This window comes from Aotus nancymaae, unplaced genomic scaffold (assembly GCF_030222135.1).
Source record: "Aotus nancymaae isolate 86718 unplaced genomic scaffold, 86718_ANA_hifiasm-v0.15.2.pri h1tg000065l, whole genome shotgun sequence".
Taxonomy (NCBI): domain Eukaryota; kingdom Metazoa; phylum Chordata; class Mammalia; order Primates; family Aotidae; genus Aotus; species Aotus nancymaae.
This window is the reverse complement of record NW_026988480.1, coordinates 6,873,479-6,900,902: the sequence shown is the minus strand read 5'-3', so window position 1 is coordinate 6,900,902 and position 27,424 is coordinate 6,873,479. Positions and strand designations below refer to the sequence as shown.

The 27,424-nt window shown below is 40.6% G+C and overlaps 1 protein-coding gene across 2 annotated transcripts in view; it reads left to right on the top strand.

Moving 5' to 3' along the window:
- Nucleotides 1-27,424, top strand: part of ABCA13 (ATP binding cassette subfamily A member 13) — a 437,440-nt gene that overhangs the window by 47,358 nt on the left and 362,658 nt on the right. For both annotated transcript variants that reach the window (XM_064366685.1, XM_064366686.1), the window contains exons 6-15: nucleotides 2,102-2,265; nucleotides 4,748-4,878; nucleotides 8,956-9,089; nucleotides 14,675-14,839; nucleotides 16,277-16,476; nucleotides 21,093-21,220; nucleotides 22,022-22,122; nucleotides 22,374-22,541; nucleotides 24,764-24,969; nucleotides 25,741-25,880. In XM_064366685.1, coding sequence (XP_064222755.1) covers nucleotides 2,102-2,265; nucleotides 4,748-4,878; nucleotides 8,956-9,089; nucleotides 14,675-14,839; nucleotides 16,277-16,476; nucleotides 21,093-21,220; nucleotides 22,022-22,122; nucleotides 22,374-22,541; nucleotides 24,764-24,969; nucleotides 25,741-25,880 — 1,537 coding nt within the window. The remainder of the gene's footprint in view (nucleotides 1-2,101; nucleotides 2,266-4,747; nucleotides 4,879-8,955; nucleotides 9,090-14,674; nucleotides 14,840-16,276; nucleotides 16,477-21,092; nucleotides 21,221-22,021; nucleotides 22,123-22,373; nucleotides 22,542-24,763; nucleotides 24,970-25,740; nucleotides 25,881-27,424) is intronic.

Genomic DNA, 27,424 nt, shown 5'->3' with positions numbered 1-27,424 from the left:
CCCTCCCTCCCTTCCTTCCTTCCTTCCCTCCATCCTTTCTTCCTTCCTTCTCCCTTTCTCCCTTCCATCTTTCCTCCCTCCTTTCTTCCCTCCATCTCTCCCTGTTCAGTACAGATGCAGCCATCCATTTTTTTCCTTAAATTTTTTCAACCTATGGTTGATTGAATCCAAGGATACAGAACACACAGATATGAAAGCCTGACTATACTTCATTGTGTACCTCTGAAAAAGAAGGAATTCTTGTACATAACTACAGTACAATTATTAGAATCAGAAAATTAACACTAATACAATAGAATTGTTTAACCTATAGACTTTTCCAGATTTACCAATTGTTGTAATAATGTTCTTAACAGCAAAAGAAAATCTTGGATCATGCATTGCATTCAGTTGTCCTGTCTTTAATTTTCTTTGGTCTGGAACGGTCTTTCTTTGTCTTTATTTCATCAGGATTTTTGAATACATCACTTATTTGTAGATCGTCTTTCAATTTTTGGGTTGTCTGATGTATGTTCATGATTGCATTTGGCATTTTGTACTTATGGCAGGAATAGGTTGTGTTTTTTAAGATGGCACATAATGATATGCTGATAGGAATGAACTGATAGAGGGGAAAAGAGAGAGGACAATTGCTGAACGATGCTCTTGAGGGGTGGGAGAGCAGTAGGGCTGAGCTCAGCCTGAGGACTGAAGCGCTGAGTTTGACTGGAGATGGAATTTATTATTTATTTATTTATTTTGCCAGAGGAATATATGATAAATTATGAGAGAAGAAAATAGTTGAGTGAGTATTCAAGGGAAAGATCATCCAGGGATCAGGGGCATGAGAGCAAAGAGGACAGGAAAGAGGTGTTGGCACAGTGGAATGTGGGGCCTGGCAGGGCTGAAGAGTCATTAGAGTTGGGGAACTATAGAAAAGGAGTGGGGTTGGTCATGGAAAAGTGAGGTACATAATGTTGTAGCTATTGACAATGAAAAAATACAGATTTTGACCAGAGAAATGGGTGATTCAAGCAAGTGGAAGACAGTATCACTGGATGGAAGGGAGGTCAGTAACAGAAGGGATTTGAGGATTATTAGATATGGAGATCACTGAGAGTGGTGGCTGAAGTCATGCTGAAAAGCATGACAGTGTGCTAGAAGCCAGAATCCTCCAGAAATGACTGGACTGACTGTACTCCCTGGGGAGCTTGTCCTGGGAGCTTCCCAGGACCCTGCTGAGTTCTGAAACCCTCTCTTCATTCCACTGACAGTGGTGTGAGGAAGAGGGAGTGTGTCTTGTTTGGAGTAGTTGGACCACTGGAGAATGCCTCTTTTTGTTTGTTTAAACTTTATCTCATCTGAAAGATAAATGTTGTGACTTTTATGGGTGGCCTAAAATGCAGCATTCACTTTTATTGAAGGAATGGAAACTAGACTGCAAAAAGAAAGCCAGAAACTGTGGAGCTCGGAACACAGAGTGTGGGGTAGTTCTTACTGGGATGTCATGGAGCATTGGGGTGTTTTTCTACCCAGAGAGAGCATGCAGCTGCAGTGAGGCACTGGAGACCCATGTTCCTTCTATTTCGGCACTTTGTCATTCTTGGCATGTATATAAAAGCCTCAGGTATCTAGAGAAATCCAAAGACTCTATACCATAGGCCAGCTGCATTTGCCTTCTGACCAAGCCATCAGTTCTCAGTGAAATATTGGGTTTTCTTGTTCATATTTGAATTATTCTCTTTTTTTTATCATTTATATGTAAAAAATAGATCATTACATTCTTATCTAGCACCTATCTCAAAGACGTTGTTGCTTCAAAAACTGCAGAAGTTGGTACAGCTTGTCATGAAAACCAGCTTTCTTTTTCTCCTTGCCCCATTTACACTTTCCCCCCCCATCCATATTTTTAAACCATTAAAAAAAACCCCTTCAACTGAACAGAATAGTTTTAACATTGTGTTCAACATAGTGGCAAATCTGTTCAGTGTAGTGACATATGAAGTGTGAGTTTCTACCAGGAGAATTTCTACAATTTTGCACCTTTGCAGCATTTCTGTCTCTCATTTACTTGATTAATAAAAGTCCAGAGGGAAACTTTTGGCATTTTTTCCCCCATCAGATGGATCTCAATAAGACCGAGGAGGTAATATTGAAACTGGAAAGCCTCCACCAGCAGCCTCATATCTGGGATTTTCTACTTTTACTACCGAGGCTACACACAAGCCACGATCACGTGGCAGACGGCATGCGTGTTGCAGTGCACCTTCTCCGGGCTGTTTTGAAGTAAGTGAAAATGAAAAATGTAAGTATCGATACGTTGTTTTTCACCTTATTTTTAAAATGGGAAATAAAAATTACTGAGTGTTGGATTAAAAAAACCTCACAATAATGTCACCTTGAAATGACAGGAGCTTCTGCACCTCCACGTCTGTCCCTCATCTATCTGTGTACATGTTTTATGTAGGGGCCATGATGTTCTTCATAGCGTATTCTCCCTGATTTAAAAAAGTTAGCTCCATACTTTAATATTTCATCTGTTATTATAGCTGATAAATGGTCGTTTTGAATGGCTGCAGCATATATCATTCTGGTAAAGTACAATATAGCATAATTTACTTAAATTTAGCATTAGATTTTTGGTTGTTTCTAAGTTTTTCACTATTAGAGATAAGGCTTGAATATAATAATTTAAACTAATTTCTTAAGAAGTTATGCCACAGTTGCCCACATAGTATTCAGAACTGATAAGCTCAGTTGTGTCAGTGGTGTAATTCAGTGAGCTGGACGTTGGTCTCCTATGCTGGATCTGACCCCCATGTTACCTGGGGTGACTTTGGGAGCATCCCTTCCCATGGTGGGTTTCCCATGCTTTAATCAGCATGACGCTCTTTTACAAATAATTGAATTATTTTGTGTAAACTCATTGTATGAATAATGGGTTTTATTATTTTTTATTAGCAGAAGTTTATATTCTTCTCTGATTTTTAACTGTTACTTATTTTATCTGCCATTGGTGAGAGAAACCCACATTGCCCTTAGGCTGGGACAAAAGGGGCCCTGTCCTGGGGCCTGTGCTTTGGGGAGTTCCCTGTTCTGGCCTTCCTCAGACTGTGCCTCTGCTCATGGCTCAGAATGCCCATGGGGTGAAGGGGATGTGTTCACAGAGCCCACACACCCTGATTCCCTCTCACCGTGGAGTTCCCTAATCTAATGGCCAGAGCCTGCTCAAGCCTCTTTTCCTGACCCCTCCTTCTGAGGGAGTCTTACCATTGGACTGTGCCTCCTCCAGCCTAAGGGTGGTCTAGAGATGACTGCAGCCATTGGCAAGAGTGTAGGGTGAGAGGCATGGGTGCTGTTGGGCTGTGTAGGCTGGAGGACTCACCTCTGAGCACTAAGGCCCCTTGAGGTACAGACCAAGCTGCATGGGTGCTGTTGTGCTGTGTAGGCTGGAAGACTCACCTCTGAGCACTAAGGCCCCTTGAGGTACAGACCAAGCTGAGGGTGGGGAGCACATAGGGGAGGAGTGGGCTGAAGGTTGTGGCCAGGGACAGGTGCTCCCTTAAACTCCTACAGTCTGGTGTACAACTCCGAGGATCAGACAATTCTTAATCTGAATGTAGCTTTCCAAGTTGTTATGTAGATCTATGGGTCAATGTAGGAAAATGGAACATATTATGATAGTTAGCTTGATTTATAACTTAAATATTTAAACACATTAGAAATGCCTCTTTTTGTATACTTGCCTGAAACCCTGACTCTGTTAGCAGTGAACAATGAGAACAATGGGGCTATTCAGAGAGACGCAAAATTTAAAATGAGAAGATATTGATGACGGTTGTTGAACCGTATCAACTTCAGCATAAATTGTATTTCCATATTTTGCTTCAGTAGCATGATATCAAGAAAATCTGGATTCATAGACAGAAGTATTTGCAAGTGGTACCAGGTTTCAATGGTATATCTTATAATCCTGGGATAGTCTTCAATACACCAAATTGTCATAAAATATTTTTTTTTTGATGAAAATCTACAAGGAAATAATCTGTTTGGAAGCATAGCTTATGGTTGTGTTGGTCTCATGTTGCCAAAATACAGATATAGTCCACCTTCTGTTGAGTGCATTTTCCAATTTACAAATTGAAGCATATTTATTTATAAAATATAATATTAATATTCTAAAAATAAAATTAATACCATGTATATGTAGACTCCCCCTCCCCAAAGCTCCCTTTTCTTTGAAACAATTTGACAGCCACTGATTGAACCCTTGACCTATTCAGATCCATAGGTTAAGACAGGGTGGAGGATTGAGATACATGGCATTGCCCTGAAAATATTAGACTGATTATCTGAAATTGAAGCAGCCAGGCTGACTGTTCATTTGCTTTTCTAATATGGCAGCGCTTTGCACCTTGCTGGCCTCATCAGCTGCCCTGCGGCAGGAAGAATCAAGGCTGTGTATAAAATAACACCTATGGCAGAGCCGATGCAAACTTGAGTTGTGTGTCAAAGGCAGAGTGGAAGATGGCCTAAGTTCTCAAGTGTTTCAAGAGAAGACCTTAACTCTTACATTTAGTTACTAGTCCAGGGAGTTAGAGTCAAATTAAAGCCATGAAGAATGCTGACATATAAATGGTCCAGCCACTTCTTGCAACAGCGCTAGGGGCCCAGTCCACGGGATGTTAAGTAAACCTTGAATTGATGCTACTTGTTTTGCTAACTACCCATTCATACTGCTTTTTGTTTTGTTTTGTTTTGGTTCTAGTTCCTTAATATCCCTAGAAGATTTAGATTGGCTGCCACTCAACCAAACTTTTTCCCAGGTTTCTGAATTTGTACTGAATGTGACCATTTCGACACTGACATTTCTGCAGCGACATGGAGTAGCAGTCACTGGTATGGGTGCCTTGTAGCTATAGCTATATTTAAACAATGTTTAACTACTTAAATTCATTGACCATCAACAGAGAGCTAAAATGATGTTCAAAATGATTTAATTAGAATTTCAAATTCAAAAAAGAATCAATTGTTTCTGTTAATACATGACAAAAATAGAATAAAAATTTGGAACTCAAAACTGAATTTGACTTTCTACCACTGTTGAAATTCTGCAGTCATTACTAACATAAATAACATTTTTGAATTAAAATAATTGATTTTAAAATTCTTTGACATTATTTCTTCTAATATTAGACCTATTACTGGTTCTGTGATTTTACTCTTTCCTCTCTCTAACCTCCTATGGGAAGGAAATATTTTAAAAATGGTAGTTAGTAAGAGGAGGCAGGTTGATGTGGACTTACAGAGTCCCCTAACTAAATAAGCAGCCCTATCACAGGGGAGGGAATGGAACTATGTAGCTCTTTTCTTGACCCAGGATATTATTTCCTGAATTGTCAACTGAGTCTGAGCATTTTACTTTTAATTCTTTTCTTTTGTCTATTTTTCTATCTTTGGCTATTTCTTTAAGAGAAATATAGTGAGAGAACAACAAAGTTAGACTTCATCCACTCATCTATTCATCTATCCTTTTATTCATTCATCTGTCCACCCATTCACCCACACATCCATGCATTCATCCATCCATCCACCCAACCATCCATCCATCCATCTATCCATCCATCCATTTGCCTACCCATTCAACCACTAAACAACCCATCAACCCATTTATACCTCTATCTGTCTATTCATCCATTAATTCATCCATCCATCCACCCATTCACCTACTCACCAACCCACCAACTCATTCATCTATCTGTCATCCATCCATCCATCCATTCACTCATCCATTCATCTATCCATTCATCTACCTCCCCATTCATCTACTCACCAACCCACCAACACATCCATTTGTTCATTTATTTATTCATTTTCTCATTGAATAAACAATGAGCACTTCCTATGAGCCAAACACTTCCCCAGACAGTGGAGTAAAAAGCTGAATAAGACATAGTTCTTCAATGAGAACACATGGACACAGGGAGGGGGACAACACACATCAGGTCCAGTTGTCAGGTGCAGGGGTGAGGGGAGGGAGAGTGTTAGGACAAATAGCTAATGCAAGGGGGGCTTAAAACTTAAATGATGAGTTGATAGGTGCAGCAAACCACCATGACACATGTATACTTAGGTAACAAAACTGCACTTGTATCCCAGAACTTAAAGTAAAAAAACAAAACAAAACAAAAACAAAAACAAAACATAGTTCTTGCTTTCAAAAAAATCATCTTTAGTAGAGAGATATATCAATAAAGAAAAAAAAAAAAGACCACAGAGTAAGGATCTGAAATCTGTTTCAGGAAAAACTTCAAGGAGGAATTTTGAAGGGTGAGTTGGAGTTTATCAAAGAGATGAGGGAGCATTTCCAGGAAGGAGAAAGAGTGTGTGAGATACTTGGGCTTGCTAAGAGCTGTGAAGGTTTGACATTCAGCTTGTCTGAGGTACAGTAGGCAGTAGCGGGGTTGGCATAGAAAAGAGCCCAGGCCAAAACATGAATGGCCATGGAAGCAGTAAAATTAGATCTGCGTTATAGAAAGATACTCCTGGGCAGTGTGAGGAGTGGATTGGAGGCAGGCCGGTCTGGGGTTCAGGATTCTGGGAGCAAGTCTTCCACTGACCACTTTCTCCTTAGGTCTCAGTCTCCTGAACTATATTATTATTTGAGATGGAATCTTACTCTGTTTCCCAGGCTGGAGTGCAGTGGCGAGATCTCGGCTCACTGCAACCTCCAACTCCTGGGTTCAAGCGATTCTGCTGTCTCAGCCTCCTGAGTAGCTGCGACTACAGGCATCTACCACCCGGCCCAGCTAATTTTTGTATTTTTAGTAGAGACTGGATTTCACCGTGTATTGGCCAGGCTGGACTCAAACTCCTGACCTCAGGTGATCTGCCTGCCTCAGCCTCCCAAAATGCTGGGATTACAGGTGTGAGCCACCACGCCCAGCTCTGAAGTATTATATAATGAGATTGTTATGCACAGAGATTTCTACAATCCCATTCAGAATTTTGCAGCTTTATGGAGCAAACTAACATGAAACCCTCTATTACCCCAAATTCTGCCTGTTGCTTCTTTCTTCTCATTGCTTGTGACCCAGCACAGTGAGATCCACATAGAAAGCGTTTTTATTTATTTATTTATTTTATTTTATTTTTGAGCACTCTGTAAAAGAAAAGTTAGCTCATTAACGTTTAACTCCATTTTCAGGTTAGGTTAGTTCTAATGAGAACTATTTCTTATGCTGAGAACAAAACACAGAGGTGGGGTGTGGGATGAATAAAACACCTCATTGAAGTCTTCCCAGTGACCTTAATTTTAACAAACTCATTTAGAAGCTCAAGTTTTTGTACATCATCCAAATTACAACAACCAATTTACCTTACAATTGGAAATGTAATTACCGCTAAGAATGTAATTAAAATAAACAATTTTCTATTAACTCTCCAGTGAGTCAAAGCTAAGGAACACTATTACAAAACGTACTTTGAGAGGTAGCTAAAAATTGTCTTCATGTCTCTTGTCTCCAAGAAAAATTCTTTGGCCTGATGAGCTGATTTGAAGGGAAAGGATAAGTGGCCTCATGTGGCTTTGGGCTACTGGTCCAATTATGTTATGCACTGGAATTGTTAATCTACACATTCTGAATTCTCTGTTGTTTTAGCAACAAATTTCTGAATCCAAGGCTCCTTTCACTTTTTGAGAAAGATTGTGTACTTTTATAAGTATGCTATACTGACGTCACTATTCTTTTCTCTCCTTTCTAGAACTCTGTGAGTAATTCTAATACCTTCTGAGACCAGTAGAGATTAATAGTTACAGCTCAGCTTCAGGAGCCATATCATTTGGGTTTGAATCAGAGGCTTGATCTAACATGTGTGACTCTAAGAAAAAGGAGATAATTATAGCACCAATCTCACAGTGTTGTTGGAGGACTAAGTGAGACCTCCCATGGGTTATTCTTAGTATAGGTCCTAGTACCTCTTCAACATACAATAAATGCTAGTTTATGCCATGTAGAGACAATCAGAGTGGAAACAAAAAGTCTTGTATTCCTGGGATCTTGCCCATCTTCAGTACCTTCCTGAAGTCCTCATTGACTTGGCCTTTCTTTGTAAATGTCATGGATTGTGCTTTTTTTGTAGACCTCACTGCGATTATAAGGATCCTATGAGATAATGCATGTGAAAATGGTTCAGTAGTGGTTGGCAAGTACGGGGGCTCAGTAGGGTGTTGAATCATGATCTAAAACAATCTAGTTTCTAGATGAAGGTTCAAGGTTCAAACACACCTTGAAATTTGTCTGTTTTTGTGTTTATGCCATAATCCTCATCTGAGGCATAATCCTCAGAGATTTTGTCATACCTTGGGGGTCTTGGATTTATATTTTGAATATGTCATTTCTAGATAGTGTCATGAGTTTTTTGGGTAGCTCATGAATTTTATACGTTGACAACTTGAGTTAGGGGAACTTTTTCTTGTGACTTCAAATAATTATTGGAAATATAGTTTTAAAGAACTCCATAGTATTTTATGCTATGAATATACTATAATTTATCTTTTCCCTTGATGCTAAGCCCTTAGCTGGTTTTCAGTATTTAATCAGTATAGAACCAATAAAATTTTGTTATACAATAATTTTTGCTCAGATATCTGATTAAGCTTCTTGAGAAAGATTTTTAGAAGTGAAATTATTGGGTTCAGGGACTTGAATTTTATAAAGCTCTTGAAATATGTTTTAAAATTGTCCTCTGGAAATGTTGCAACCATTTATGCTAGGGAGTGTGTGACACTTCACCATTCTCTCTATAGCAGCAAACGTTTTTTTCTGTTTGCTTTTTCTATTTGATGCCCAAATGGTGTTTTGTCTTCATTTGCTCTTCCTTTGAGGTGAAAATGCTATTTTTTTTTCTGAATTACTTTAGACATATCAAAATATTCAACCAACTGATGGTGTAAATCTTTTGTTGTTCCAACAGAGCCAGATTACCACCTGTCTATGCAGAATATAGTGTGGGATCCACAGAAAGTCCAGTATGATCTCAAATCCCAATTTGGCTTTGATGATCTTCACACGGAACAGATCCTGAACTATTCAGCTGAACTGAAGGAGGTACACATGCTTGACTGCTTCTCACACCATTGGGTCTTTCCTGGAGACTGGATCTACAGTCTGTTGCTGGGGCAGGGTGGGCAGGTACCACAGGAGAGGCAGCCAGACAGGAGGGTTCCGTTAAAACCTGAACTCCTTGCACAGAAGAGACCCCTGCTGTCTTCAGCTTTTCTAGAAGTGTCTCTTTCTTCTTACCTTGAAGTTTTATCCTGGAACGGAAGGGCAGCTTGGAAGTAATATGATACTTGATTGCTCTGGGAACTAGCAGTGGGAGAGGCCAGGTCAAGTGAGGGTGTGAGAATCTGAAGACAAGACAGTGCTAGTGGGGTCCAGGTAGGAAGGTGGTGCACCAGCCGTAGTGTGTTGGGGTACAATTGGGTGAATTTTTAGATAAAGAGATCATTTTCCTTAGAAGAGTAGGAGCTGTAGGTTATAGATGCCAGCTGGGTTCCCTGAAGTTGAGCTTCTTCCCAAACTAGGTGAAATAAGGGAGTTGGACTGGATGATCCCCAAGACCCAGTTCACTGCTGGTATTGCTGAGGTTCTGGGAGGTAACTTTTAGTCACAGAGTTCCTTTTGCCACTCTGGCCTGTTTGTTGGCACTTCTCCTTTGCATGGTGCAGGCCCAAGAACTATGCACCTGGAGCTTTGGTCCATAGACTTTACTTCCAGGGTTAGAGCATTTCTGCTGCAGCTCCTAGGTCAGGGTTGAGCTAGGCATGTTTGGAAAAGACTACTGTTCTGTTAGGATCTCAGTCCGTGCTGGGTGTGTAGATTTTGCTCACTTCTCTGTGAGTTCCCCACAACCTGGTCTTCCCAGATGGCACTTTTCACATTTCAATGCAGCTACTGTTTTCGTTCAGACTGTGGCTTTCAATATTTAGACTCTGGATCTGTGTTGTCAGTCTGAAGGCTTAGATGGTTGGCCTGCAGCCAGCAGACCCTCATGCTGGCTTGGTGTTTGAAAAATTCTACCGGGTAGGTTAGGGCTCACCACAGTATACTAAATTTTGTGCTTCTTGTACCCCTGGCACAATTTTGTTTATCATCTTACAATTTTAGGAACTATTTACCTACTATATATAGAATTTGAAATTGTGACTCTTGAGTTTTCTCATGGGTGCTGATATAGATGGAATATGAAACCCCAGTTGGCTGACTTTTATTCTAGTTTTCTTCATCTTTAGGACCCATTTTCTCATTATATTATAGTTTGAGTAAACTTTGTAAAATTTTTACTTTAGAATGTTAAATATATTGAGATTAGAATTAAAAGGAAAATGATCAGAAAATGCCACTGTGTATATCAACAAAGCTCCATTTATAATCTGATTGTGTACATATGATGTACATATGATTGTACCTCATATGTGTGAGCTTTCTATTGCTGCTGTAACAAGCTACCCCAACACGGTGGCTTAAGGCAACCCACATTTTTTTTTAAAATCATAGTGTACTGTAGGTCAGACGCCTGAAATGGTCTTACTGGGTTAGACTGAAGGTGTCTGCAGGGCTGCATTCCTTCTTGAGGTCAAGGAGACATACTGTTTTAGGGGAGGAAACATTCTTTTTTTCTCTATTATTGTGTTCAATGGCTGGGGATCATAAATTAACCTGAGAAAAGACAGATAAACAAGAAGAAAACCAGTTATTATGTAGGTATGTAAGGGAGTTCACAAAGAGAAATATATAGATGTTCCCTGACTTAGGATGATTCAACTTATGATTCTTCAACTTCACAATGTTGTGAAAATGATATATATTTAGTAGAAACTGTACCTCGAGTACCCATACGATCATTCTGTTTTTCACTTTCAGTACAGTAGTCAATAAATTACATGAGATAATAAATGCTTTATTATAAAATAAACTTTGTGTTAGATTGTTTTTCCTATTGTAAGCTAATGTATGTGTTCTGAGAACAGTTCAGGCAGGCTAGGTTAAGTTTGGTTATGTTTTGAGGTTAGCTGTATGAAATGCATTTTTGGTTTATGATATTTTCAAGTCATGATGGGCTGATCAGGATGTAACCTCATTGCAGACTAAGGATCACCTGTATTTTAAGGAAGCAGCCAGATGATGAAGGCTTATACACCATCCAAGTCTATCTATGCAAATACAGGGGTTTTGGGGTTTCTAAGCAGCAAGGCAAGTTATGGGAAGGTGAGGGGAGGAAATGTACGGTGAATGAGTTATCCTGTTTTGCAGAGAAGTCTTCCTGGTGATCAGAGTTATTTGAAGAAGTAGTTCTCTTTGTGGTAGGAGAGATCTTTTTTTTGAGACAGAGTTTCACTCTTGTTGCCCAGGCTGGAATGCAGTGGTGTGATCTTGTCTCACTACAACCTCCCGCTCCTAGGTTCAAGCGATTCTTGGACCTCAGTCTCCTGAGTAGCTGGGATTACAGGTGCCTGCCACCACACCTGGCTAAATTTTTTTTTGTATTTTTAGTAGAGACAGAGTTTCTACTACCTTGCCCCTACTAAAAATACAAAAAAAAAAAAAAAAAAAAAAAAAAAAAAAAAAAAGAATTGGCTGGGCGTCTACTACCTCATGTTGATTGGTCAGGTTGGTCTCAAACTTCCGACCTCAGATGATCTACCCACCTCGGCCTCCCAAAGTGCTGGGATTATAGGAGAGAGCCACCATGTCTGGCCAAGAGATACCTTTACAGATGAAAATTATCTTTATAAATGTAAATTTTCTTTAGAAATCTAGGTTTCCTTTACCAAAAAGAAATTTATACTCTATTTTTAAGCAGTTAGGGAGAGATAAGAAGTTTTTCTTACTATGCTGGTTCTCAGTTTGAGTCTTTAGCTCAAAATAATACATATGCCAAAGAAACATACTTTGGGGTGGTATGTTCTGTTTTCTTGCTTTTTCCAGCTTCTAGTGACAATCCGCATTCCTTGGGTCTTAGCCCCTTTCTCAGTTATCAGAGCCAGCAACAACAGGTCTAGTTCTTCCCACATCCCATCACTTGGGCACTAACATTGTTGCTTCCTTTCTCCAATAAGAACCCTTGTGATTACATTGGGATCACCAGGAAACCCAGGATAATCTCCCATCTCAAGGCCAGGTGATAAGCAGCCTTAATTTCATCTGCAGCCTTAAATCTCACTCACCATACAATATAACATATACATGGGCTCTTGGGATTGGGACATGAATATCTTAGGGGATCACTGCCTGCTTCCCACTCTTTGTAAGTGTAATTGCCTGGTGGGTTCTTCCTGCCCACCGCATAGACAAAAGCAATTCACTGAGACTGCAGTCTTGCAGTAGAGAAAGGATTTAATTAATGCAGAGCTAGCCAAGGGGAAGAAATGGAGGTATTACTCAAATCAACCTCTTTGAGAACTCAGAGGGGTGGGTTTTTTTTTTGTTTTTGGATAGTTTGGTGGGCAGGGGACTAGGAAATGGGTTCTGCTGATTGGTTGGGGATGAAATCACAAGGGTGTGGAAAATGCAAAAGTCTAAAAAACATCTCAAAAGATCAATCTTAGGTTTGACAATAGTGATGTTCTTTATATGGGCAATTGGGGAGGTCACATATCTTGTAATCTTTGGCCCCATGACTCCTGAGCAGCAAGGGATTATAGAAGGCCAGCTAGGGGCCAATGGCTGGTTTTCATTTAGCTACACTGACATTTTAGCAGCATTCAGGCCCCTCCCATAATCTTAATTTTGTGGCCTTTTATTAGTCTTACAAGGGCAGGTTCTGTTCCTGAGAAAGGAGAGGATTCATCTTAGGGAGGGACTACTATCACCCTTGCTAAAAAGTTAAACTATAAACTAAATTCCTCCCATGGTTAGCTTGATTTATGCCCAGGTGTGAGCAAGGACAGCCAGCCTCTGAGGCTAGAAGCAAGATGGAGTCACTCATGCTAGACTTCTCTCACTCTCATGATCTGCAAAGGAGGTTTCACAGGGCCCTTTCCATCTGGATCAGCCTGTGCTTCTAGGCCCTCCCTGGGATCTGTCTCACTCCTGACCCCTCCAGTCTCTGGGCCTGCTGGAGACCTCAGCGCATGCTGCCACTGCAGGAGAGTAGTCCTCCTCTCTCACTCTCTCTGCTTCTTGAATTGGGAAATGATTTGTCTAATCTCACATCCTCTGTGGAACCCCTGTGACCTCATTTCAGCCTCTGCCTCTACTCCTTCAACCTTCCATAATAAGGCATGTCCAAGGGAACCTGATGGCTGCATGTCTGCCTCTCATAGACTGAGAACATCTGAGTTGGGACTCAGCCTTATCTATCTAACACGATACATGGTATTGTTGATTTTTTTTTTTTTTTTGAGATGGAGTCTCACTCTGTCACCCAGGCTGGAGTGCAATGGTGCGATCTCGGCTCACTGCAACCTCCACCTCCCAGGTTCAAGCGATTCTCTTGCCTCAGCCTCCTGAGTAGCTGGGATTACAGGCACGTGCCACCGTGCCCAGCTAATTTTTGTATTTTTAGTAGAGACAGGGTTTCAACATCTTGGCCAGGCTGGTCTTGAACTCCTGACCTCATGATGCACCTGCCTCGGCCTCCCAGAGTGCTGGGATTACAGGTGTGAGCCACTGCGCCTGGCCAATTTCTTTTTTTAATCAAGGAAAAAAAATAGGACTAAAACATCAGGGACCCTGTGCTTGGACAGTCACAGGCTAATATTTTAAATCTTGATCCTAAAAGAACCTAAAAGTGAACACAAAAGACTAAAATTAAGCTGTTTGACTACTACCATTATTTAGCCAATTTAGGCTGTTGTAACAAAAGACCATGGGCAGGGTGGCTCGTAAACAATGGAAATTTATCTTGCTGTGTCCTCACATGGAAGAAGAAGTAAAGAAACTCCCTGAGTCTCTTTTATCAGGGTACTAATCCCATTCATAAGGGTTCACCTTCACGATAGTTCCCCAAGGCCCCACCTCTTCATGCCATCACCTTGGGGGCTAGGATTTTAAAATATGAATTTTGCGTACAGTCCATAAGCATTTAGACCTTGGCAGTCATCAACAGAATCTCTTAAAGATAGCATTATAATTGTTGTAAAATGATATAATAGGGGAATGTGGTTCATTATATTACAAACATAAGTATTTGTAAAGCAGTGTTAGAGGAATTGTGTTGAAGTTCACGTGTAAAATAAAGGAGGTTTGTTTCAAGCATGTTAAACAGTTTCTGACCCAAGACCTCAATTTGAATCTTTCCGGTATTATCCACTTTTGATAATCAGAAAAGAAAATGTTCTTGGCAAAACAACACTGTTAGTCCAAAGTATCGATTAAACTGGGCTAACCCATGTTCACTTTTGGCCTGAGAACAAAAAGAAACAAGATTTGATGTCATCTCTATGTCCTTGGCCTGGAGAAACAGCTGTTCCCATTGTTTGCGGATGAAACTGAAAAATATAACCCTTTTTTTTTTAAACTACCAAGTCTCCCCTCAAGGTAAATCACATACATATTATCACTTGTTACTTCTACAATCAAGCAAATGTAAGACCTTTTACTATGGCAAGATCGTGGTGTTATTTTTAGAAGAGGAAGTTTCTAGGAAAGGAGCTTTACTTCTAAATACTTTTTCATATTGTTGTCAGATACCCATAGACAGCTCTATGGAGAAGATGGTGTGTTCAGTCTTGTCTAGCATGTTAGAGGATGAAGCTGAGAGATGGGGCCATGCTGGAGACTGCCACCCCAAGTGGTCAGAAGCCAAAAACTATCTTGTCCATGCAGTCAGCTGGCTGCGAGTCTTCCAACAGGTGCTGTCTCCTATCTAGATGTTCTGTCCAAAGGTGTGCCAGTTTGAGTGTCCAAATCCATTCTCCTCCCTTGCCCCACCCCCACCATGTTGTTTACTGTTGGATTTTATGTCCCTCCCAGGAATGGACCTTAGGATCCCCACATCCTGGCCATTGAGTGCACTTTATCTCATGTGCATCAACTGGCCCCAGCTCCTTAGGCCTAGGCCATCAACCATCATCATCAAACGGTCCATCTTAGGCTTGCACACACACCTTGGCAACTCAGAAGTTCCTAAACCCATGCTCTGTAATTGGTGCATGAGATTCCCCTGGGCTACTTTGACCAGCTCCTTGGACGTTTGCATGCTGGCATTCGGCATCCCTGCAGTACTTTGAGCTCTGGACTGGCCTTGTCCCTTCACTCTGGTTTTGACCAGAAGCTCTGTGCACAGTGACTGTAATTTAGCAACATGAAGGGAGGCTCTGGTCTGTCTTTACAGAAATGTTGGTGTGGGGCAGAGTGCCTGAGTGATCAGATCGCTCCTGGCCTCAGAAGCTCATGGGGCCCTGGCTGTTTCACAGCTTTGTGCTTCTTGGGGAGGTTTTGGAGACCGTGAGGCAGAGCTCTCATGGCAGTCACTTCCTATTTGGTTTATCAGGCTTTGCCATCTGCATCTCATGATTTTCCTTAAAGAACATATCTCTTTAACTTTGTTCCCCTCTAGTATGTGTCATTTATAAAGGCCAAATCTCAAATAGCGGACAAAACATCATTAAAAATATATAGGTGTTGTCATCTGCTTTATGGTACTAAAGTCATCCAGCACTAAAATAATCAAGGGACAGTGCTGAAATGATCAGCATCCAGTGGTCTAGTGGATACCCTTGCTTTGTGCATTACCTGGGTAAAATAACTCGTGGTTATTTAAGGTGTAGTTAGCACACATATGTGTACATCATGCACCTCCCATGCTATCAGGCTTGGGCAAGAATGATCTATTTTGGTATAATGTTGATGATAAACCACATTGCTAATTGACATCAGTATCATCCTCCCCATGTCCATGTCATAAAATGGCACTTAGTAAATATGTATTAACTTTGGTATATATTTAAAAATATGAAAATATACTTATGCTATCCTAAATATGTCAGTTTAGGTTTTAAATTATATTTCATTTGTTTTAAGGTGTATGTTATTCCCTTCTCTCTCTCTCTTTTTTTTTTTTTTAATCTTGGGAGAATAAAGAGAAATAAGGCAGAGATTATAAAGTTGTGTGCATCCATTGTTGCAACATGAAATCTTTAATTTCTGAGTAGAAATTAAGTCATAATGCAATTGCTAACAGATATTCTAATTTTCCAAAAAAAAAAGATTGTTGTATTTATTAACTAAATATTATTCTTTCCAGTTTGCTATTATTAATGCTAGTATTTTTGTTTCCAAATTTGTAGGTATTTGATCAGTGGCAACAGGGTAGCCTGCTTCAGAAGACACTCAGAGGCATGGGCCACAGTCTAGAGGCTCTCAGGAATCAGTTTGAAGAAAAGAGTAAGCCCCGGAAGGTGGTGGAAGCCCTGCACACTGCACTGCTCCTCCTGAATGATAGCTTGGCAGCAGACGGCCCAAAAGATAATCACACATTTCCAAAGATGTAAGGCGCATTTCCCTGTTTGATTATTGATTAGGTATACGGCACTGAATTTTAAGGAGAGCATAATGATACTGTTACAAACACATTCTGTAAACTACAGCTAGACAATGAATTTCAAGTTAGCAAATGGGATATCAAAGGCTTTCATTGTGGACTATCACCAGGATAGAAGTTTTTGCAGCACTCTGGATACCTATTCAGAGGCTGAAATTGACCTAATATGGGAGCAATATTTGAGAAGGTGTCAGTTTCCTGGATTTTGGATTTTATGTGTTTGGTATTTGTTTAAAAATGAATAAATACATTTCAGAGGCATTTTCATATACAGAACTACTTTACATGCTGTTTTCCTAGAATCTTCCTCTTGTAAAAATACATTTTTGTATTTACTTAAAGATTTTGTATAGTTGAAGTGTTTACATAAGGTTCAGAAATATTTTAGAATTAGGAAATGGTGGAACTTGTTTCTTCCTTTTTAAGATAACCACAATTTATTCACCAAAATAGCCGACTACATCTTTTTCCTCAGTAGGTGTGGCAGTTTGTAGTAACTTGAATCTTATTATCCTTCTGAAGTTAAGGCTTTCCTTGGAAAAGAACAATATGATTTCTCAATATTATCTCAAAAATGTTCATTTCAAACCAGGTCAGACAAACTGTTGCTCTTTGTGTACCATGAAGGAGAGTTGAGATGACAGAATTGGATGGGACCGTGTTGTGTTATTATGATTACTTAACAAATAGCAATTCTAAACACTTCCAGTTTTTTCACATTTTCTGGAACCGTTAGCAAACAGGATCTTGCTTTTGAAGGCCCTGTTTCCTAACTTTTACTTAAGAGATGTTCTGGGGTATGAGGTGCTGGTGCTAGAGGTGGCAGTACAGTTCCCCATCAGGGCCATAAAAGCTGTAGGAGGATGGTCACAGGGTACCAGCAAGGATGCCTTGAAGCAGTGATCTAGGCAAAGGGCAGGGACAAAACATCTGTATTAAGTAAACAAATGCCAGGACATTGCATTTGGGATGTTGAAAACCTCCCTGCTGGTCTGTTACTTAACGAACATTAATAGAAACACCACATTAAGTCACCTTAATTATCCTGCACACCTTGAACTCCCCCTGGCACTTTAGCCTAGGATTCTGCCTGCTCTGTGCCAGGCCAGGGGATTGAACCCCAGAAGCTGTACCTGGCTTTTAGTCCTACAGAGATTGGGGAAGCTGAAGACTACATCACACCCTAAGTACAAAGCTAGGACAGCCTGCATTCTTCTGTCCCCATATATAATTTCCACACATTCTCAGTGCCAGGAAGATGAGGCCCAAACACTGGCTTTGCTGTCCATCTGCTGTGTGTGTGTGTGTGTGTGTGTGTGTGTGTGTGTGTGTGTGTGTGTGTGTTTGAGACAGTCTCGCTCTGTCTCCCAGGCTGAAGTGCAATGGCATGATATCGGCTTATTGCAGCCTTCACCTCCTGGGTTCAAGTGATTCTTTTGCCTCAGCCCCTTGAGTAGCTGAGATTACAGGCATGCCATCATGCCCAGCTAATTTTTGCATTTTTAGTAGAGATACGGTTTCACCATGTTGGACTTAAACTCCTAGCCTCAAGTGATCTGCCCTCTTCGGCGTCCCAAAGTGCTGGAATTCCAGGTGTGAGCCACCAAGCCTGGCCTGAAGCCTCCATTTGTATTTGGATACTGCTTTGTTGCCTGTAATAGAAAACTGCCATCTCTTGGCTGTTACAGCTTTGGCCCTTCTGTTGGCTTCCCTATGGGATGGACTCCTGGCTTGGTAATGGCATTGCTAGATGATTGCTAAGGCCCTCACTAGTTTTTAGTTCCTTGGTTTGCTGGAGACTTGGCACACAACTGCCCAATGGCCCTGTCTTCATTTGTTAAGAAGGAATCATCTGTTCCTGCTTGTTAGACTGCTACCGGGATCAACAGAGACCCCTGTGCTGAGATGCATCACGCTCTGAGTGGATGCCCTAAAACATCAGTCTCTGCCACCAAAATCTGCTAATCTCTCTTTCTAAACCCACCCCTCTATCCTGCCATCCTTCTTCTCTTTACAAATTCACTGATTTTCCTACATGGGTGTGAGATGACACTTCATACCTACCTTCAAGACTAATCCCTTTTGTTAATATTTTCAAAGTAAATTTTTTCTCTTAGTTTTGTATGGATTCATGAGTCCCATCCCAGTAGGTGCTAGTTTGTGTGTGTGTGTGTGTGTGTGTGTGTGTGTGTGTGTGTGTTTGTGTGTGTGAGATATTCTAATTGCTTTCTCCTCTGTGTTGTGTGGTTTCTTATCTACCATTCCTATGGCACAAATTCTCTCCTCTGTTTGCCTCCTAAGCATTTGCTGAGTGCCTCCTTCTCCACCTTAGTATTTTATTGTTGTTCTACATGTTGATATATCTATTAAGTCCTTTGTGAAGTTTAATCCTTGTTTCTTCAATTCAGTATTTCAAATAAAGCAGTCACTTGTCTTCAGCTCTTTTTTTTTTTTTTTTTTGAGACAGGGTCTCACTCTGTTGCCCAGACTGACTGGAGTGCAGTGGGCAGTGGCACAATCTCGGCTCACTGCAACCTCAGCCTCTCAGGCTCAAGCGATTTTCCTGCCTCAGCCTCCTGAGTAGCTGGGATTACAGGCACGTGCCACTACCGCCCGGCTAATTTTTGTATTTTTAGTAGAGATGGGGTTTCACCATGTTGGCCAGGCTGGTCTTGAACTCCTGACCTCAAATGATTCACCTGTCTCAGCCACCCAAATGCTGGAATTACAGGCATGAGCCATCATGCCTGGATGCCTTCAGCCTTCTTTAAATCTTTCTGAGAATCACATGCACTCTTAGCAGAAAACTGTGTATCTTTTATCATTAGCTTTGGTCCAGGAAACCCCACCCCTTTTTTCCTACCCTGTCTCCATAATCAATTGTTCACATCTTTTTTTCTTCCTAAGCCACAATGTTCACTTAAAAGAAATGGAAATCACACCAGACCCTCAGTTTTCTACTGAGTTTTTTTGTGTCATTATAGACTCCCTTTTCTTCTCCAGATTCTGTCTGGTTCCTGCCCACATCCCTGCAGTCAGGGTGGCTGAGGTGTGGGTGCTCTTCACCCAGGCTCTAGCAGATAGTGTGGATTTTGGCAAGGCGAGGACTCACAGAGGTTCCTCCAGACCCTCCAGCAAGGACTCACCTTTCAATGTCACACATTGCTGTGAAGTGTCTGTTCACAGATGTGGGAGGAGGGGTGCGGGGGTGGGTATCCGTACTTGTCAGAACTTAAAGACACTTGACAGCAAGATCCAGATTCCAAGTCATGCAGCATTTCTTTTTTCCCTGGGGAAAATGAAATAATCTTCTTCCCACTTTCTGATTCTTTCCAAGAGCCACTCTGCTTCCTTCTCAGTGTAACCCAAAAAGTCAGAGCAACGACTAACCTAAGACCACTTCATTCTGCAGATGACCAGTTCCAAAAGCCATGCTTCCAGCTTCACACTAGCACAAGGTGTCAGGAATCTGGTCAGCAGCCAGAAAGCCCAAGCATGAGGATGTGATGAAGCAATTGCTCCACCTTGTGGGGTGATGACATGGGGATGGGTACCTCTTCCTGCTGGTGTCTCGTAGAAGAATTATCGTTGGGGCCTTGCTCACTCTCTGTATACCCTCTACAGTGGTCAGGTCCATCAGTCCTCCAGCCAGAGAATAGCAGCAGTATTTATCAAGCCTGTGTTCAACCCCAGACTATCAAGGTGCCATGAAGAGACTGACCACTATGGGACAGAAGTCCAAATGGACACCAGGGGCTCAAAGCTGTGGCACGCCTCCAGCCAGTGGAATATTCTGCTTAGGCTTCAAGTAGCTCAACTCTTTCTGCTTTTCTCTTTTTGTGGCTTGCCTTCTTTATTATGGGCGAGGATTCCATGTGGTTCCTTAAAGACACAGAAAGCTTGGACTCATCTGCTCTGGGCAGTTCTGCCCATGGTGTGGCTGTGTCTTGCTCCTCCCTCTCCCATATTTATTCCCATTTCAGGTTCTTTGCATTATTAAACTCATTTTCTTTCCAGCTTCTCTCTCAGTTATTTCTTCCTTATCTAGAGCCCGTTAGTCTGACACTCCAAGGACTATTTGTATTGAACTGCCTGGCTCTTCATTCTTCCTTTGACCTTGGATAATCCTACAGGCATTGCTAATTTGCTCAAGTTGGTACCACTGTGATGGTCCTGTACACCACCACACACCATCTCTGTATTTGAAACTTCTCTCAAAATATTTTTCTGTATCTCATTAACTTCATGGCAAGTGTTTTTAGATCCCATGTGAAACTTTATCCTAACCCTCACTTCTTTTAGACACTGCTAGGAATATGCTTTTCCATTTTAGGGTAAAGAGAGTATTTAATCCATATTCAGTACCAAAAGCATCTCCAAATCAGCTGATTCAAACAATGCAATTTGTCAAGAATCTGGTTGTATGGTGAAGTGAGACTTTCGGTCTGTGAACACACTTCTCAAAGTAGTGGAATATTTTCCCTTGAATGGAATTTTTATTTCCCTAGTTGGCACTTTGAACTACTTTTTATTTTATTTCATTTATTTATTTTTGCCCTCAGATTAGAGCATCTCTGGAAATTGCAAAGCATGCTGCAAAACCTGCCCCAGTGGCCGGCACTGAAGAGATTTCTTCAGCTTGATGGAGCTCTCAGAAATGCGATAGCTCAGAATTTGCATTTTGTCCAAGGTAAGCTAGTTCTGGTGTTATTTGTCCCTGACTTACTAAGTGTAAATGTGAAATTTATTGGAAAATGGACTTGAAACTGCCTAATAACATTGTAAAGTTGAAGATAAGTTGGCTGGTGTTGAATGCATATTTATGCTTTGCTCTGATGCCTTCTAGGGAATTTAAAATATGGCACACCAAGGCTAAATAAACAATGAGGGCACAGTGAAGAGCGCATCCTTGATGTGGCCTATGACAAGCAGTGTCCTAGGGCTGGGTTCACTTTCACATTCACAGCAGCATCCATGGTTGTCAGGCTGGAAAGGAACCAGAGTGCATTGTGAATAAGCGAATTTTTTGTATTCTGTTCCTTCTACCACCTCCTGTTACTGCTGCTCCTTGGTGTCTGGTAGGGATAGCATGTTTCCTGTGGGTTTATAGAATGCCCTTCTTTAAACTTCCTTGACACTGCTGAGCATTATTTCCTTGCCCTCTTCTGAGGAAGTCAGGTTTGCACTTTTGCTCCCATGGGCTGCTGCCTTTGCATTTTCTCAGGGAGGAGAGGGAAAAAATGAGGGGGGTTGTTACTTTAGAAGCAAAACTCTTCTGTAACTAAAAACACATTCTCATGAGTCTTCAGAAAGGATAAAATGATTTACAATGACTTCTGTTTTTCTTTCTGAGGAAGAGAATAAAATATATAATAATAGGTCAAGTTTTTTAAAAAAATCTAAGTGTTCAGAATTCAGTTTCTTGATTCGTGGCCATGTGTAGAAGTAGCCTACCTTAGGTGAATAATAAATGAATTTGTCTATTATGCAGAAGTCCTCATTTGCCTGGAGACATCAGCTAATGATTTTAAATGGTTTGGACTTGACCAATTGAAACTGGAAAAGGATGTGTTCTTTTGGGAGCTAAAGCAGGTAAAGCACAGAAAAGAATTGTAAATAAATAATATTAATAAAACATTCAAGAAGCTCATGCAATATTCAATTTTGCTCCTGTTGTGAATTGTGCTAGCAAAATAAAGAGAACAATATGCAGGTTTTCCAAAACTTTATGTTGTGTTTAAAATGTTTGTCATTGCTTATTATTTTTGCAGTTCTTGAGACCAGGAAGAGGGTATCTAAGCCTCTATAAATGTTACTTTTTCTCATTCTTATTAATCTTTTAGATGTTGATGAAGAATGCTCTCTGCTCAAATGGTCATTTGTCTGAGAAGGAGGTCTTCTTGCCTTCTGGTAACTCCAGCATTTGGGTTGGCTTCCAGGGACTGTTGTGCTATTGTAACTCCTCCAAGACCAGTGTTTTAAACAAGCTACTTGATTCAGTGCAGGATGCTGTAAGTATTTTACCATCTTAGCTCCTCTAAGAGCACCAGTGAACTCATTTTTGAGATTAAATTCACCAAAGATGCTAATATTTAACCTGGAGTTTTGAAGAGGAAAATGTTGCCATGAGCCCATAAACTTAAGGGAAGCTGGCTCTCTGAACTCCAGCTGTCCTTCAATGCTGACCCTCCTGTTTGACTGTTTGAAAGGTTGTGTGCTATCCACCTGGCCAAAACCTACTTGAAGTTCCTCAAACTTTCAAACCATGCCATTTCTGCTTTTCTGGCTTGCTGGCTCCTTGATCTGCTTCATTCTTGGCTACACATGCTAACAAAAGTAGAGGAATCTCTCTGGTGATCGGTCAGTCCCAGCAAAACTGTGGCTTTGAATGGTCACAGGCTTTAAAACTCATGTTCTTCTCATGTAAAACTGCCAAGGACAATGAACTACCTCTATTGAGTGTTCAAGTGGCACTGCAGAATGTTGAGCAATTTGTTTGGAAAGATTATTTTGTCAAGTTCTAGGCCATATTCTTCTTACTGAGAATTAAAAATACAGTATTTTTATTTTTAGAGTTAATTTTTCTCTCTCAGTATTACCTATTTTATTTTTTAATATCCTTCCTCATGTACCATGGAAATAAAACCAGTGAAATAATGAAATTAGTGAAATATAAATGATGTCACAGCAAAATCAAAATTGAGATAGTAATTGCATAGTGTGTATGATTCAATCAGTTGTTTCTTAGCATCTACTCTGGGCATCATGGTATATGGAAGGGAGTACAAACATGAAGACGACACTATTTTGGTAGAGAAGGGCAAACAGTGATAAGAGCCTTGGAACTCAGCATCTAGGAGTCTTCCCAAGTAAGTCAATGAACCTTAGATGAGGTGTAAGCCAAGAGAAGTCAGGAAGGCATGCTAGGCAGACAGCAAAGTGTATGTGAAGGGCTGGGCATGGTGGCTCATGCCTGTAGTCCCAGCACTTTGGGAGGTCTAGGTGGGCAGATCATTTGAGCCCCAGAGTTTAAGACCAACCTGGGAAACATGTCTAAACTCCATCTCTACAAAAATAAAAACAAAAATTAGCCAGATGTGGTGGCATGTGCCTGTAGTATCAGCTACTCAGGAGGCTGAGGTGGGAGAATTGCTTGAGCCCGGCAGGTCAAGGCTACAGTGAGCCATGATCACACCATTGCACTCCAGCTTGGGTGACATAGTGAGACCCTATCTAAAAAAAGAAAAAGAAAATAAAAAAATAAAGAAGAAAAGTATATATGAATGCATGCAGGCACAGAAAACATTACCTGTTTGCAAATATCTTTCTTGCCACTGGATATCAGCTCTTTCCTAGCGGAAATCTCATCCCAAATTTTATCTGTAAAGCTTAACTTATAGCCTCAAATAAAGCATGGAACTATATGTTTATAGGTTACATATACATGAGATACCCTTTCTAATGATGCCTAGGATGCATATCACTAACAAATCACCCCAAAGCTTAGTAACCTAAAACAAAACACATTCTGTTTTCTCTCTTCTGACTCTGGGTTGACTGGGCTCAGTGGGGTGGTTCTTCTGATGTTCTTACTAGACATCATTCATGTAGTTCCAGTCAGAACGGCTGTTGGGGCTGGAGTCTGGTCAGCTGGGACACTGAGACGAAGGCCTCTTGCTCTCCTCTCAGACTCAAGGTGTCTCTTCTCCAGGTAGCCTCTTCATGCGGCCTTTCAGCAGGGTAGCCAGACTTCTGACATGGCTATCCAGGGATCCCCCAAACAAGCAAGAACAGGCAGGGAGGGAGAGCAGGAGCTGCCACTCAGAGAAGGTGGACCTGGAATTGGCACAGTTCACTTCTGCTGCATTTTATAGGATCATGTCAGCCAGACCTCAGCCTAGAATAATTGTAGAAGGTGGTACTAAGAACGAGACTCTCAGGGGGTTTGGGTCACAGGCTACTTGTCACTACTAGCTAACACAGATGGCTATGACACTGGGTTGCATCCTACTTTATTATTGGATTAGGTTTTATTTTGGGACATATTAACTTGAACATGAGTAAAAATTCAAGTCTAGAACTATAACTTGCTTACCATGCCATAGGACATGATTTTTGATGTATAGTTTGAGTGGACCCTTTGTTAAGTGGTACAAGGTAAAGGCTGCAACTCAAATACCCACATTTGAATTGGTTTATTTGTTATAAGCAATTATCTTCTTTTCCTGTTAAGGATCGTATTTTGCAAGAGGTCATTAATTGGCACACAAGCATGCCAGTTTTAATACCTGAAGAATATTTGGACTGGCAGGAACTTCAGATGCAACTGTCAGAAGCAAGCCTTTCCTGTACTCGGCTCTTCCTGCTGCTAGGAGCTGATCCCTCTCCTGAGAATGGTGTCTTTTCTAGTGACTGTAAGCGCCAGCTTGTCTCCATAGTGTAAGTACATGTTTGGTGAAAAACTTATAAACAAATTGGACATCAAAATGATTTCAACTGCCCTTTCTACACAAATGATAGATCACTATGGTAGATTATATTTCTAATAGAAAGAGGTTCAATATATTTTAAAAATATTAACCTACTGGTATTGTTGGAAAGCATCTAAAAACTGTAAAATATGAAGCAGTTCCTTTAATTTAACCACTGACTTAATCGTTCATAAAACATCGAGGATCCCTGTGAAGTCCAAGGTGTGCATGTGATTGAAGTTCTTGTTTACTTCATTACTCAGAAATCACGCATTAACTACCAATGGGAAGGAGCTTCTCTTGGGATCTGTAACTCTACAGAAAATTTGCCTTGTTTTTATTTTATAACTCTGTGAACTATATATGTAATCAATTTCTATTTTCCTTGACTTCTAGGAAGTTCTTTGTCAACTATGTCAAATAGGGAATATATATTTTCTTAACCTAAAGTTTACTTCCTGTTATGGCCTTTAATTTCCCTTCTTTTTTCCTTCTTGATTTATTTTGTCTTATATTTTATGTATTCTCATAAATTGCTTTTCCTCATTTTTCAAATTAAGGTAGAGGAGTTTGTAAAGAAACTAAAAAAATTAATAGAGCTGTTAGAAAGATTCTATTTCCTTACATAAGTGGACTGCCATACTTTTGCATATATTTGTTTTTAGATAAATTTATAATGATCTATCATCTGCAAGATCATTTTTAAATTTAATTTTCTCTGGATTCTTTTTGACTGCAGGATATTTCATACACTTGAAAAAGCACAGTTTTCCCTGGAACAAGCATATTACTGGAAAGCCTTTATAAAGTTTATCAGGAAGACTTGCGAAGTGGCTCAATATGTAAATATGCAAGAGAGTTTCCAGAACAGACTATCAGGTAAGTCAGTAGCCTAACTACAGGAAGGAGAATCTTCTCCCCTTTAGTGGGGTGACATGATTTCCTGAGAGTCTATCCTATTTAACAAAGCAGGGCTTAATATGGTGGATCTCCAAGCACAATTTGGCATTGTGATTACTTCATACAATTTTTTCTCATCAATTATGGCAAGACTTACCAGAAGTCCTTGTTTGACTGGGCCACGTTGTCCCTGCAATATTTCTAATAGTGAATCCTTTTACTCTTAAAACTGTACTAGTTTGGATGATAAATATGTAGACTCATCATGATACTACTCATAACAGTCCAAATTTTCTGCTGTGGGCCTTCTCACTTTACTCAGCATTAAGACTGCTGCTCACACTAGGGACAACACCCCATGCTTCTGTAGAAGAAAACACAAACTGTTTTTCTCTATACTCAACATTTCCAACACTGCTGTGACCATATGTGTGGATTCTTCCACAATAAGCAATTCTCCACTTCTCCGTTGGCACTAATTGGCGCTAATCCAGCAATTCAATTCAATTCTAGCACTATCTACCTGGAATTAGCATCAGATTCTACAGGTTAAGGCTTCAGTTCCACAAGACTGCCCCTATTTCAGATGCCAACCCCAAGTCCAGGTCTCCCTTCTGACTTCTGACCAACTGGTTATAAAATCAGGATTTGCATGAGCCCCTCATTGTGTTCAATAATTTGCTAGTACAAATCACAGAATGCAGAAAAAAAGTTTGCTTACTAGGTTTCTGGTTTATTAAGCAGATATAATTTAGGGACAGCAGATGGAAGAAATACATAGGGCAAGGTATGGGGCGGCATGGAGCTTCTATGCCCTCTCCAGACCTGCCACCCTCCCAGCACCTCCATGTGCTCATCAGCCTACAAATACTCCGAACACTGTCCTTTTGGGTTTTTATGGAAGCTTTTTTATGTAGGCATGATATATTAAATCATTAGCCATTAGTGATCGACTCAACCTCCCTCCCTCTCTCCTTTACTTAGAGGTTAGAGGGAAGGTAAGGGAATGAGAGGAGGGAGAACCTGGAAGTTCCAACCTTCTAATTACAGGGTTGGTTCCCCTGACAATCAGCCCACATTCTGAAGCTATCCAGCAGCCCCTAGTCACCAGTCATTCATTAGCATACAAAAAGACACCACTTCCTATATTCCAAGGGTCTTAGGAGCAATGTGCCAAGAAACAATGGCCTAGACCAAATATATTTATTTGTTATTATGTTAACAGCTCATCTCTTTCCTTTTCAGCTTCCTCCCTCTCTCCCTTCCTTCCTCCCTTCCCTCCTTTCTTTCCTTTTTTTCTTTTTCTCCTAATTGCTGTGGCTTGAACTTCCAGTACTCTGTTGAATACCAGTGGCAAAAGTGGCACCCTTGCCTTGTTTCTGCCCGAAGCAGAAACACTTTGTCTTTTACCATTGAGTATGCTGTTTGCTGGGAGCTTTTCATTATGGTTTTATTATGTTGAGGTAGTGTTCTATTCCTAGTTTGTTAAGTGTTATGAAAGGGTGTTAAATTTTGTCAAATTT